At 36.1% G+C, this 14241-nt stretch overlaps 1 protein-coding gene across 1 annotated transcript; it reads left to right on the top strand.

The window, feature by feature from the left end:
- The first annotated feature begins 497 nt into the window (after positions 1-497).
- LOC103712737 (uncharacterized) lies at positions 498-14241 on the top strand. The gene is made up of 6 exons (XM_008799345.6): positions 498-880; positions 3348-3490; positions 6274-6417; positions 7744-7929; positions 10292-10416; positions 13690-14241. The coding sequence occupies exons 1-6, from the start codon at positions 670-672 to the stop codon at positions 13922-13924; spliced, it is 1044 nt and encodes a 347-aa protein (XP_008797567.4). The 5' UTR covers positions 498-669; the 3' UTR covers positions 13925-14241.

Below are 14241 nucleotides of genomic sequence, written 5' to 3'. Positions count from 1 at the left end.
TATTCTATTTTTTTTTGTCTTATTTTTACATATGTATCCACACCATCTAATACTGTTAAAAATTAATAATTTTAAATTAAAATTATTAAAATATTTGTAATGATTAGATGTGCAAAAAGAAATATTTATAAGACGATCGTGATGGAGGACGAAAAAAAATAATTTTAAAATTTTATTTTATTTTTAATTAAAATAAATATGGCTTTTATTAACAAGACGTTATATTAGAAATATTTGTAAAAAATAGTGTTTATGAGGATACATAAATTAATATAAATTTTAAGATAGTATGTATGTAAATTTGAATTTTTAGAAGAATATTTATATAAAAAAATCTTAAAAATGAATATGTGAGGACTTACACCATGCCTGGACCCACATTTCTCTCAGTTTGAGAACAAGCCCGCGGCCTGGGCCTAAGTTTCGGTTGGACAATGAGCACTTGGGCCCATAAGTCGGTGTCAATGAATCCTCAAAAGGTACATTTTTTTAGGTCTGAAGCCACTAAATACTTAAGATCTACTTTGAGGAAGGATCTTGGAATGGGAGAAGGGCAAGCCTAAAGAGAGGAATAAGATACTCCCATCATATCCTACCCTAATTGCATTGCATGTAATAAAGTGCGGTCGCCATTAGAGAAAAGAGGAGTAGGAAGTGAGAGGGGAGACGATGGGATGCTCGTTCTCAGGGCTGAACGCCTTATACGACGCCGTGAACGCTGGCGGGGATGTCTGGATCAACGAGAACCGGTTCCAGATCCTGAGGCAGCTCGGCGAAGGGGGGTTCGCCTACGTCTACCTCGTCAAAGAGGTCGTCTCCGACGGTGGGGGTGGCGGCGGGCTCGCCAAGAAGATATCCGTCGACCCTTCGCACATCTCAGGTCTGCCTCTAGATCCGAGCTCTGTTTCTTGCCTGCAATGTCGGTTCTTGATGCCGGGTTTTCGCTTTTTTTCTTCCCATCCAAAATTGGGCCTTGAGTCTTAAAGTGATCTACTAGTTTCTTGATCTTGCGATTTTTTTACGGGCAATAAATTGCAAGCTAATATTGAGTTAATTTCTTGAAATCCTTGGGTTATAATGGCGAATTCTGCTGGCTGGTAAGAAATTTTATCTTCTTTTTCTTTAAATTGCTCTGAGATTTTCCGTGCCAATCATAGTATGAAATACAAAGAATGCATTTTCCTTGTTTATTTGTTTGAGTTGCGTAGTTAAAGATCTCTGAGTTAGTGAGCATTTGATGCAACCGGGTCGTTAAAAAGTTTCTTGGATCTTGTTCAAAAAGATGATTTTTTTTTTGTTTAAACTTTAGCAAGATTTTTCATTTTCGGTTGTTTTTTTTTTTTTCCTTTCTTCCTCTTACATCTTGCAAGGCTGATAGATTCGAGTTTATGTTTGCTTCTGGTAATATTGAGGAAGATGCAACTTTATTATAGACTTGCAGAATCTTATTATGATAAGTTCCTCCTGTCTCGGTCAGAATACCGGGCTGTTAGGTCTCATAATAGAGAATATCACTGCTTTGTTTATCCGAAGCATGTTTTACTGACACTTCGTTGAATTATTATTCCTATTATTGTGAGTTGGGCAAGAAAAAGTTTTTGCCTGTTAGATTCTGAGACGATGAAGGCTTTGGTTAGCCATGAAAATCTCCTGTTTCTCCCCCTCTTAAAATTTTAAGCCGATGACGTAGCTTGAAAGATAAACTAAACTCGGATAAAGTCAAGTATGAGTGTCACATGGTGATATGCTGTTGCGCATGGATTAATCACACATGAGTAGGTATCTCATAGATGCATATCCTTAAGCATACCAATAACAGAAGCATGTGATCCCTATTGGCATTTATACTGTGAACTTGAAAATAATCCCTATAAGCATTTATATGATTTTTAAGTACATTATAGTTTTCCTTTTAATAACTGCATTTCTAATCATGACTGTCTTCTTTGAGATACAGATACGAGGCCAGATTTGTTTTAAAGTACCTTGACCTAGACATTGATGCATGCCAAGTCACAGTAGGCAACAGATAAATATCAAGGCTATGCTTGCTGCAGTTCTTGTGTAATTGGTATCAAAAGACAGGAGAACCTATGTGGATGTTGAACTAAATATTTCATGCTATGGAATAAGACCTACACAACCTTAAACATTGCTGGAAATTACAAGGTGCTATTTTTCTTAGAATTATGTGCACCTTAGGCATGCACCGATCCACCTTTGAGTTCCTGCAGGTTTGGGGAATTTGTTCGAGGCTAGCTAGCAATTACCCACTCGAAATGCATTACCTGGTTTTCTTGGATTGCATAGCATTGTGCCACATCACATGAACTTTTGTGAGATTTAAGTTTCAAGTGATATTTTGGCACTAACACCTTATAGGATTGTCCTACAGATTGAGCTTCATTGTTAAATGCATGGTGGAACAAAAATCAAGGGTACAGAGTGTAGTTCATATTTTACACGTCTTAAAACATATTGTCTAAAGTAAAATAGGTTTGGAGACTTCCAAATCCTAAATCAAATGAGGCCATTTATCTTGTTATTAAAAACTAATCTTGTGTCTACTGAATTCATGGGTAAAAACCTCCAAAAAAAATTGATATCACTCTCTAAGTCATTATTAGATGTTGTAAACCATGTTTAAGGTGTGGATTTGTAACTTAGTTGACTCGCCACATATCTTGAAGCTGTATGAATTGGGCTTAAGTATCAGTAGAACTGTGGCTCGAGTTCAATTAATGAAATGCAGTATGGAGTTAAAATGTCTCCTCTAGAAAGGGAGATCAGCTCAATTTAATTGGATGGTACTTGAACTCTACCTTGGATCCTCTACCCTGTGCTGAATAATGGTGAATTATTCAACTAATGAAGTCTCCCTTCCATCCGAGACAAGACAAAAGGAAAAAAAAGAGAAAGAGAAGAACATTGCTTGGCTCTCAAATATGCGAATCTCCTTGCTATCACTTATATACACTATCATGTGCAGTGCACATGGCTCATTTGATAGTAACGATATTTGATGAATGGTGTTATTTCGTAGGTTATATGACCTGGTAAAACCAAACCCATTTTGGCATATTTCCTTTGCCTCTCTCTCTAAGACGTTATACTGGCAGACAAGATCAGGAGGGTGTATTAGTGTGCTTGTACTGGCTTTGTGGCAATATTCAGCCTCACCCAACTCTGTAGCATTATATGCAATAGAAACATTTCATTTAATTCCTTAATATAATATTTTTTGTAATTTTTAAAGTTAAGAGCATGCCACTTATTGTTCATGCTTGTTATATGACCAGTGCAATGGTAGATGTGCTAATCTTATTTGATTTCTGACATTTCTTCAGGTGATGGAACTTATGCTATGAAGAAAATTCTCATTCAAAGCGAGGAGCAGTTGGAGTTGGTTAGGGAGGAGATCCGTGTTTCTTCCCTATTTAATCATCCTAATCTGCTTCCCCTTCTTGATCATGCAATTATTGCGGTTAAGGTACTCCAATTTTATTTCATTTGGAGTCATTTCTGTTCAAGTATCTTGTGCTGTTATGCTTCTGAAGAAGCAAACATGCTTACTGATTATGCAGATAGACTGTAGGTTGTTCTTGAAGTTAAGGATTAAGCCATGGTAGTTATATTGTGGAAAGTGTTCTCTTATTCTCTATATGTAACTGTCGTGTAGTAACGAACCTTGCAATAAAACTCTAGCATCACAAGTTTGCCTTTTGGAAAAATCGATGCCTCACATACTTAATGAATTTTTTATTGTATCTATACATTAGCATCTTTACATATCCTACTTTCACCTCATTCTTTGTTATATGATACATCTACACCAACAAATCTCCTGTCTTTTTGGTATAGTTGTAGCATATAATAGTGACTCTTCATCTTAAAACTGCACCGACTTTTTTTTTTTTAATGGTTAAACTCCCATGTTTTAAGTGGCAAGTTGATTTTTCTTTGGCACGACCAACATCTTTACAATCCCTCACTTTCTTTGGTGTGGAAACTCTTATAATTTTATGCCTAGGTTTCAAAATCCAAAATTGTGTATGCTACTTGTGCCAAGTGGTAACACTAGCTAAACAGAACCATACATAGCAACCAAAGTCTTTAAGTACTTGAATGGTATGAATATATATTCATAAGCAATACTGCTAGTGGTATGAACAGATATTCTAAAAAAATAATTATAAGTTGTGCTACTTGGATTATATGTGCAGCACCAGTTCTTACAGCTACAAAGATTGAAGTTCAAAATATGTCTTTTATCAGTACAGTATATAGTAAGTTTTAGTAAATAAGTTTGTTATTTATATGTGGCTCAATTTTGGAAACATATTATAAACTTTCTAATGTAAATAGAAATACAAAAAGTTTAAAAAAAAGTACAAGTTATTTGTACATAGGTGTCACACCAATCTAACTGTTAGATTTAAAGATGCTGTTCATATAAAAAGCTCTGAAAGAATAACTTTTTTTAATCAAAATAATAACACAAATTGATTTTGAAGTGACAGTACATGTCAATGTTAAGTTACGAAATCAGTTTATGTTTCTTATGAATCTTCCTTCCCTCTTCTCCTCTTATCTTAGATCTATGCACTTTCTTTTGTATAATTGTACAATGCAGCTAACTGAATTGGTCTAAGTTGGGCTTGCAGAAGTTTGAATTATCTTGTACTGACTCATTTAGATAGCCTTTAGGTTCGAAACCACTTCTAAACCAACCTTGTGTGACCCATGAGGGGAACAGCTCCATTAGGGGTGATGGTGCACCAAATCACCTGTCATGATTTGGGCCTGCTAGTTTTGCCTGCCATGCTAATGTCTTGTCCAAAGAATCTTTGTGCCTTTTGGCTAATCCTTGATTATTTTTCACTATAATGAATTTATATGGGATGTTCTATGGTCAGTGCCCATTGTGGTGTCATGCCACTTCAGGGTATATCCTATCATCGGCATTCCCCCTTTTTACAAATTGTTTCTTCTAAGTCTTTCTCTGTCAGTAATGGGACTATCTTTAAACTCTTATGCAAAGTACCAGGTCTAAGTTTTAATCCTTTTTTTGCTAAAAATAACTAATTCTTGAGTAATGAAGAAAGTTTTATATTTATACTAAACTACTATTGAAAATACTGCACCGACCAGTTCCAGTCCCATATGGAATAATCAGATGGTTCCCGTTGAAACTTGAAAGCTGTTCATTAATCAGTCATTTTCTTGGTGAATTGAGTAACCGCTTGGAGCGGAATTTATGTAAATCTAAACAATATTATATGTTTATCAGACCATACATAGTAGCCACTACTTCGACTATGCTAATTTAATATTTGGATCCTAGAATACTTGATTATAGCATTATTTAGAAAGCACTGTTTTTTCGCTCTCCCTCTCTCTTCCCACCTCCCTTCAATAATGCTATTGCTCTTTAGTCTCTCTTGGTCTGCCCATTTTTGATGTTCGTCAGTGCAAAGCAATGTCCAGTCATGTAGCCTTTTGTCAATTTTAGCTTAAGAAAAGTTATTAATTTAGAATTGAATTTATAAAGCATAGATGGAAGATATTACTACTATTTTTGTATAGTTACAGCGGAGAGTTCAATCTTCTTTGATAAAAATGATTCTCTAGCACTATAATCCTTCTGTGCCCACTTGTGTTGTTGGATTGTTCTTAGTTCCGCATAGCTACTATGTTTCATTTGAAGCACTGCATTTTTGCCACTATCCAGTTTATAACATTAGGCTTTATATAAACATGTATTCTGTACATTTTTCTTCCAAAATTTTCAAAAGGATACTTCAGAACATTCTGTTATATTCTTTAGCAACCAAGAGCATCAAAATTGTTGTCACATGATAGTCATATAAGAATTCTTTTTTATATCAGTCTGTTAATGTATAAATGAACTGTTCCATGTATCCAATAAAATTATTGATTGCAGTAATGCATTACTGAACAAAAGAGTTGCACAATTTCTAGGGATCTAAGAATGTCTTTTTCTGCTGATCAACTATCATCCACAAGTTCACTATGTTACCAACATACTCCATGATGTTAGAAGACGGTTTCTCAGCATCCATTTTATAATCTAGCAGGGTCTTCTGTCATAGTAATGCAGGTGGAGAAATCATTTACCATTTTTGAAGCTCCATCATGTTAGTTGCATATGCAGACTAAGATTTGGTTTCTTTGTTTTGATATCCTATATGCTAGTTGTTTTATGATTTGGTGTCATTGTAGATGTAATTACTAGTCATTATACTTATCTAGGGCGCACAGCAAGGATCACGGAATCATGAAGCTTACCTGCTGTTCCCTGTTCATCTGGATGGAACTTTACTAGACGTTACTAAAGTTATGCAAACAAAGAAGGAATTTTTTCCAACAATCACTGTTCTTGACATATTCCGACAGGTATATACCCATAAACATCCTTCTTTTGTGCAATTTTTGTTGGCTGTGAAAATGTTATATCATATTAATTTTAAAAATATAAAATACGCATGCATGTGTTATTATTGTCAAAAATACATTATCTCATAATTATTTTTTTAGTTTTGCTTTAAATGCCTCTTGTGGATATATCATCATAAGTTTACTTCCACTCTTTTTTTTTAACCCTTTATGCTATCCATCAGGATCCAATCCATGAGTTGAAATATGCTAGTTGTTTCATTAAAGAATAAATGCACACACACGTATATTCTCCTTTTTTAGGACATATAGGGCGTTCAACATGGGAAAGTATGATTCTTTTAGTGCTTAGAAATTAAAAAAAGTTTGGAATGACAGGGAACAATAGAAGAAATGAAATAAAATATAAGTAATATCAATAAATCATGTAAATGATGCATACTATAGTAAATTTATAGAATGTTACTTACAGGTCAAACTTTGAACCGAATTACAAAAGAAAAACACTCTCAAGCTGCTCGAGGAGGGACTAGCTGTATTGAGCTGAAAGAAAGGCTTCACTAGATTACATGCTTCTTCAGAACAAGCTTTTCCAAATATAAAAGAAGTGTTCATGTTTATATGATTCTAGATTTCTTCAAAGGTCTCTTCCTAATTTGCATGTATGACTTTATTCTGCTGATGTACCGAAATCTGCACTCTTGCAATCCTGACCTTCTGCAATGTCTGTGGTTCCCTGATCCCTTGAGAAAAATGGTTCTCCAGTAACTCAGCATACGCATTTGTTTTAATTATACTTTAAGTGATTCACATTGCAGAGCAGTTATTCTAGATAGCTATGTTTCAGTCATAACTGCTTGATGGATGTTGAATTTGCAGTCATCTCTTCTGAGATAATGTAGTTTTAGCTGGTATATATTGTGATTCTGTGAAAATATTGCCTTTCTTGTTTGTACATAACAGGTACATGGTTACCAAACAATGATGTTGATTTATTTCAAGAAATGATTGACAACACTCATGAGCATTTTCCTTCTCATCTAAATTAGCACATTTTAGTTCAATGTCAACTTCATTAAGAATGAAAACTTAAGATAATAGGAAAGTAGTAGAACTGTAGTGTACTAACAGAACAACGGCACAATCCCTTGAAAAGGCAATATGTAACTTTGCAAGTATTTGGACATTGCTGAATTTTCCTCCCTGAAATTTTAACCTTGGTCTTTGTACTTCTCAGATAGTGTACATTTTGGACTGTTTTCTTTCCCATTAACTTTTTATACATGGATTAGAATGACATGCCAGTTAACATATTTCTATGTACAGCTTTGTGCAGGACTGAAGCATATGCACAGTTTTGATCCTCCATATGCTCACAATGATGTCAAACCTGGTAATGTTTTGATAACGCATAGAAAGGGTCAACCACCTCTTGCAATTTTAATGGATTTTGGAAGTGCTCGTCCAGCAAGGAAAGAAGTTCGTTCACGTGCAGAAGCATTACAAATACAGGTAAGAACCCATTATTTCTATTCTTAAACATGTGGATTATTTTTCTTCTTTACTAAGACTTCTTCATACATTATTGCTATATGTTGTATAGTTTTATTTCTCTTGCTGGCATGAAATTTTTGCAGCCTCTTATTACTTGTATATCAGTATATGTCAGTAGGATTACTATTTTTGTATCTAGGTGATAATAAACTAGACAAAAAAAGCAACATTTATCCAGGAAAGCATTCTTTTCTTATAATGATTCTATTAGAAACTATGATTCGATGCCCATGAGTCGTGAGAAGGATGAAGGGCCAATGTATGGATAAGGCTGGAATTGGGCCGGGGCCAGGCTACATGCTAAGGATCAAAAGATTTGGGACTGGGTTTCGGCTTAAATATAGAGCCCATATGTTTTTCAGGCCGGGCTTGGGTTTATCATTGGCCCTGCCTGGATGAGGCCCAAAATGGAGCTTGGATCCATCTCGAACTCAGGCTCAAAATGTAGCCCAAACTTAGGTACTTGTTTATGAACTGCTTAGAAAATAGGAGTGCCATTTCCGATTGTATTATCAATTTGCTTTTCTGGTAAACATGTTTCTGATCATCAAATGGTTGCTAATGTGATGCTATAGTATTTCATCAAAAAAATGTAAAACTATAGTATGAAAGATTAAGCTTCAATCGGGTTCAGGCCAACCCAATTTTTAGCCTAAACAGATAATTTGGATTGGCCCAATCGGGTTCAGGTCGGGCCCGACCCTGGGCTCGGGGTGGGATTTTCCAAAAGTTTTCGGGCCTATGCCTGGCCTGGCCTGAAGCCTAAAAAAAATTTGTGCTGGGCTTGGGTAGGGGAGTGGCCCGGCCTGGCCCATTTCTAGTCCTATGTATCGAGATGCAAAAGTTCGTTGGGGAGCCTCTACAGATTGTGCTCCAAGAGTTTCAGAAGTAGGAAATAATTTTTCCCACCAGTGGATGCTAAGCATTGGGACTGCCTGTGAGCTGGGAGGTATCACCCACTTAGCATTCCTATGACAAATAGTTTGTATAAAGTTGTATTATTCTGAAATATATCCTTGGCCATAAGATAGATATCTTGTTTATGAAGAATTGTGATGCATAGGGCCCCATGCAACACAATTCTTCATATTACTCATTTACAGAGTGCTTTGATTATTCACTGACCAAACAGGCATCAGACCTCTTAGGTTCTTTTGTGATCTGGAGGGATTTTCATTTGAGAAGTTTTATGAGACCATATAAGTATAGGCTGTGATGCATAGGGCCCCATGCAACACAATTTTTCATATTACTCATTTACAGAGTGCTTTGATTATTCACTGACCAAACAGGCATCAGACCTCTTAGGTTCTTTTGTGATCTGGAGGGATTTTCATTTGAGAGGTTTTATGAGACCATATAAGTATAGGCTGTTCGTTCTTCAAACCTTCTACCCCTTGTCTTTCTTTCTTCTCTTTCCAAATGTCATACCCTCTCTCAAGGCGCTATATCCCGCATAAATGGCAATGATTATGATGATAAATGGGTCCATGATCTCATAGTGAGTGATGTGGACAGACTTAATATTCGCTTTGAGGCAGCATTGTTGTAACTGGGGGAAGATAAAAGATTTTAATTCCACGACGCAGTTAGGTAAGATCATGCCATTAGAATTTATGCCTGAATCCTACTGATGCAGTATTCATGGTGGGCATTTAAATTCTGAATTTGCATCAACTGTCATAGCTTTCAACATCCTAGTTGCCTAAAATCCAAAAATCAGAGTTGTAGGGATTTCGTATTTACACATCAAGTTGACACGACATGGCTGATACAAGAAGTCAGCATGCCAGAATACATGATGGGCGGAAAACAAAAGTCCACATTGTTCATCATGATTAGGCATCTTAGAACACATAAAGAGCAAATTTTAACCAGTCCAAACCATAAATCAAATCAGATTTAGCTCTTCTTACCAAATAAATGTATATGATGAAAATGCTATTAGTTATCTTGCATGGATGCATGTATCTGGTCTACATCATTCTCGCCAAATAATCTTATAGTCTAAAATGATGTCAATCTGTCCTCTTAACTTATATAGTTTTCTAATTTTTTCCTTAAATAAAGTTTTTGTTAATTGTCTTTTGTTAATAATATCATGCAGTTCAATAGAATGGTGACACAAAATTGTATTACATGATACATCCAAAGATTCCAGTCAGCACATGATGATTTGGATATAATCTGCAGTATTGGCTTAATCTAAGTTTTTTCAGGATAGCCTTTACAAAAAATTGCAGGATTTGCTTCTCAACAATCAAAAGATGTGTTAAACTTGTTATTTATTTTCTAATTTTCGTTTTTTGTATTTGTGTAGGAATGGGCTGCTGAGCACTGTTCTGCACCCTTCCGAGCTCCTGAATTGTGGGACTGTCCAAGCCATGCTAACATTGATGAGAGGACAGATATATGGTCTCTTGGATGTACCTTATATGCAATAATGTAAGGATTTCTTAGTTTCTTATCTTACTATGCTTTAATTTATGCAATTATTTTCTTAATTATTACTTCTTAGCTATGCATGTATCAATACCATGTTTTGCAGGTATTTGTTTTACACATAATTTCGCAATTATCAATGATGCAGCTTTTAGAATTTCATTTTCCGTAAATTGATTCTGTTGATGGGGCTTAGTCGTCAAAAGAAAACCATATATGATCGTTGTAATCCTTGCAACTATGGAAGAATGACTATGTATATGAAAATAAACACTCAACATTTAAATGATTTGATGGAAACTAAGAATATATACTGTCTCTTTTGCAATTGCTAATATGCCTTCATGTTGTAATAAAATCGTAAAGTAACGTTGTCACAAATGTAGAATGCCAACTGATGCATACACAAATCAAAAGAATGATATCAAAAACTATTTAGTGTAGAATAGATGCAATAGGTATGAAGTAATACTAGATTGATAGGAACGTAAACGAAACAAAGCTGGTTTTCGTAATAGATTTAAAAGGATATGCTAGGTGTATTTTGCTAAAGTTACAACTTTACATGTAGTTGAGTTCTAGAAATTAGCTCACAGTGGGTTAAGTAGGAGCTTCTTTGTACTTTGTGGATGCAATTTTTATAAAGATGATTATCTTATCAATGCTCTAACACCAGTAAAACCGTATAGCTAAATTTTATGGGATATTTAGCTTAATGCTTGCACATGATGGAATCTTTATTATCTTCAAGGGATATCTTCCATGTGGATGAGAAAAACAGTATAGTGGTATGTTGACTTGGCCCTGTTTGGAAGAGTTTTTGGAGGGCCGAAAAGCACTTTCTGGCCATCGAAAAGTACTTATGGACAAAAAATGGTGTTTGGTAAAAATTTCGAAAAGCTGATTCAGCTTTCCCAACAAGCTGAAAACAGCTTTTTGGAAGAAGCTCCATTTTGGAGCTTTCCGAAAACACTGTTTTCAGTTTTGTCGGAAAGTATTTTTTTGACCAAAATATCCCCAACTAAAATTTTTTTTCCTCCCAAATAACTCCATCCCCCAGCCTCATCCTCTTCCACCCATCCCCCTCCCCCTCTTCAATGCCAAAGTAATCCCTCCTCTCCCTCTCCCCCGCTACTGCCCCCGACGCCCTCTCCCTCTTCTCCTTCGTCCTCTGCCGCTCCCTGTCCCCCGCCACCGCCCTTGATGCCCTCCCCCTCTTCTCCCTCCTCCTCTCCTGCTCCCTCTCCCCCGCTGCCGCCCCCGAAGCCGTCGGCCAGGTAGGAGGAGGTGGATCCGGTTGCGGAAGAGGAGAGACGGAGGAGCCAGAGGCGGCGGTTGTCGAGGTCGGGGAGGAGAACGTCGGCGACCTGGAATCGACGGCGGGGGGCAGAGGGGTCCTCGTCGATCTGTAGGCGGAGGATGCCTCCTGGGTAGACGGATAGATAGAGGAGGCGGTGGGGGGGATCGCGGTCGTACTCGAGGTCGTCGCCAGCGGTGGCCTGGCAAAGGGGCTGGGATGGGAGGAGGCGGGTGGAGGGGCTGGGATGGGAGGAGGGGAGCGGCTGCAGGCTCGACTGCGGGCATCCTGCGACGCCGCCGGCCTCGGCCGGCTTCTCCCGGCGTGTCTCCTCTGCAGGAAGGAGAGGGCCGACTGCTGCAGGCGCTGCTGGCCTCGGGCCGGCCCCCTTCCGAGCTCCGATCGCCTCCTTGCCTCACAGGAGAAGAGGGGAAAGGGAGAAGAAGTTGGGAGAAGAGAAGAAGAGGAGGAAAGGAAAGTTTGGGGAGAAGAGAAGAAAAAGAAAAGAAAAGAAAAGAAAGAAAAAGAAAAAAAAATAATTTGAGAAATGGTTTAAGAAATCTGAAAGCATATTGTTTCTAAGTTTCAAAAATATTATTTTTAACAAAGATGAGTGTTCCATCAGTATGCCATAACTTGTACCAAAGGAACCAAATTTAAGAATTTCCAGCTATAGTTTTCAAATATCGATAGTATTTGAACACACTAAAAATAACTGCAGTTTTCAACACCAAGTGAAATTCACACTCCAGATGACTTTGCCTTTTATGTTATATTATGAAAAATTAATTTACGCTAATAATTATAATATTTTATATCTTTATTGTATTATACTATAAATATAATATTATATTACATTATATCATAATACATTAATATATTATGTTAAATTTAATATTATATTATATTATGAAAAATTAATTTATGCTAATAATTATAATATTTTATATCTTTATTATTATATTATACTATAAATATAATATTATATTATATTATATCATAATATATTGTATGTTATGTTAAATAATTTAATATTATATTAAATTATTATCCTATAGTATACAATGTTATAGTACTATATTATAATAATATTATATTACATTACAATAATATTATATATTTATATATTAATATATATTATATTTTATTATGCTCTGTTGTATAATACTATATAATATCTTTATTGGTCATTTTGTCATACAAAAGTATTTTCTCAGTTTATTTACCAAACACATATTAAAATGCCACAGCATTTTAGAAATGTAGTTACCAAAACTTTTTATAAAAGCTCTACTTCTAACAGCTCTACTTCCAAAAGCTCTACTGCCAATAGCTCTCCCAAATAGGGCCTTAGATGGACTTTTCAATTGCAGCTGTGTATCAGAAACCCGTTACCATTCTAAACGTGATTAGCATCTCCTTGAGAGAAGGATACATGATATTTTGTATATATGAACAGGATATGGTATTAACTGCTGACCTTAAACATATTAATTTCTCAAGAAGGATCGGATCATGCTTTTTTGGTGCTTCCTACTTATTTGGTTTTTGTATCCAAAGGCCCTAGCTTCCTAGGTTAGCAGCACTTGGACAGTGGCCATTCAATTCCATTGTTGAAAAAAAGTTGTCACTTAAACAGGACTGAACAAAGGTGCATGAACAGCTTCTTGGAAACCCCCATGGAACAAATAATTCTAATATTTATTTTTATTATTTTTTGTTATCATTTGTTACTACAGATAAAAGAAAAGTACATGTCAGGATAATATACTCCTTTCTATTGTTAGCAATTGGAGTTTATGGATGAGAACTAGTCCATCACCTCCATCTTATATTTTGATCTTGTAACACATGAATCTGCTATAGCATCATCCGTCAATCTCAAATTAGTTGCACAGCATTTTGTCGAATAAACAGAACAATGAATTCTTCTAGATTTCATATGAAGCTGTGACATTACGCAATATTGGTCCTTGCAGGTACGGCTCATCTCCTTTCGAGTATGTACTTGGAGAATCTGGAGGGAGCTTACAGTTGGCTGTTATGAATGCGCAGATAAATTGGCCTTCTGGTCCAGACTCCCCTTATCCTGAGCCTCTTCGTCAATTTGTGGTTTGGATGCTTCAACCTCAACCTGCAGTCCGGCCTAACATTGATGATATCATCATTCATGTTGACAAGCTCCTATCAAAATACTCGTCTCAAGCTCAATGAAAATTGCTAGCTGGGGTAATATTGTGCAAGTTATAGTGCATTATCTTTATGCCACTTGATTGAAGGCCTTATTATTATCCTCTCTTGTTAAGAAAATACAATGTTTTTGTAGTTTTAACAGAAATAATCAATTTACTGACAGTTATAGTTCTCGGTTCATTATATGTCAGTTCTTATGTTATTCATATTAAGGAAGTCCCTAATAAAACAATGCATCATACGATATTGAGGATGCTGCTGGTTTTGTAATTAACAATTTAGTGAGCGTATGTAAAATGAACTCCAGGCAATATATAATGTCAAAGCATCTTGTAGGA

The sequence above is a fragment of the Phoenix dactylifera genome, chromosome 2 (genome assembly GCF_051530095.1).
Source record: "Phoenix dactylifera cultivar Ajwa chromosome 2, Ajwa_hap1_PhDact_Kaust_v1.1, whole genome shotgun sequence".
NCBI classification, from domain to species: domain Eukaryota; kingdom Viridiplantae; phylum Streptophyta; class Magnoliopsida; order Arecales; family Arecaceae; genus Phoenix; species Phoenix dactylifera.
This window is presented reverse-complemented; position numbering and strand designations above follow the sequence as displayed.

What these genes read in the sequence shown, in the direction of transcription:
- LOC103712737 (XM_008799345.6), top strand. Translation starts at nt 670, where the DNA reads ATGGGATGCTCGTTCTCAGGGCTGAACGCCTTATACGACGCCGTGAAC. An exon ending in TTCTTGACATATTCCGACAG is followed by an intron (nt 6,418 to 7,743) that starts GTATATACCCAT and finishes TTCTATGTACAG; the next exon opens with CTTTGTGCAGGACTGAAGCA. An exon ending in TGTACCTTATATGCAATAAT is followed by an intron (nt 10,417 to 13,689) that starts GTAAGGATTTCT and finishes TGGTCCTTGCAG; the next exon opens with GTACGGCTCATCTCCTTTCG.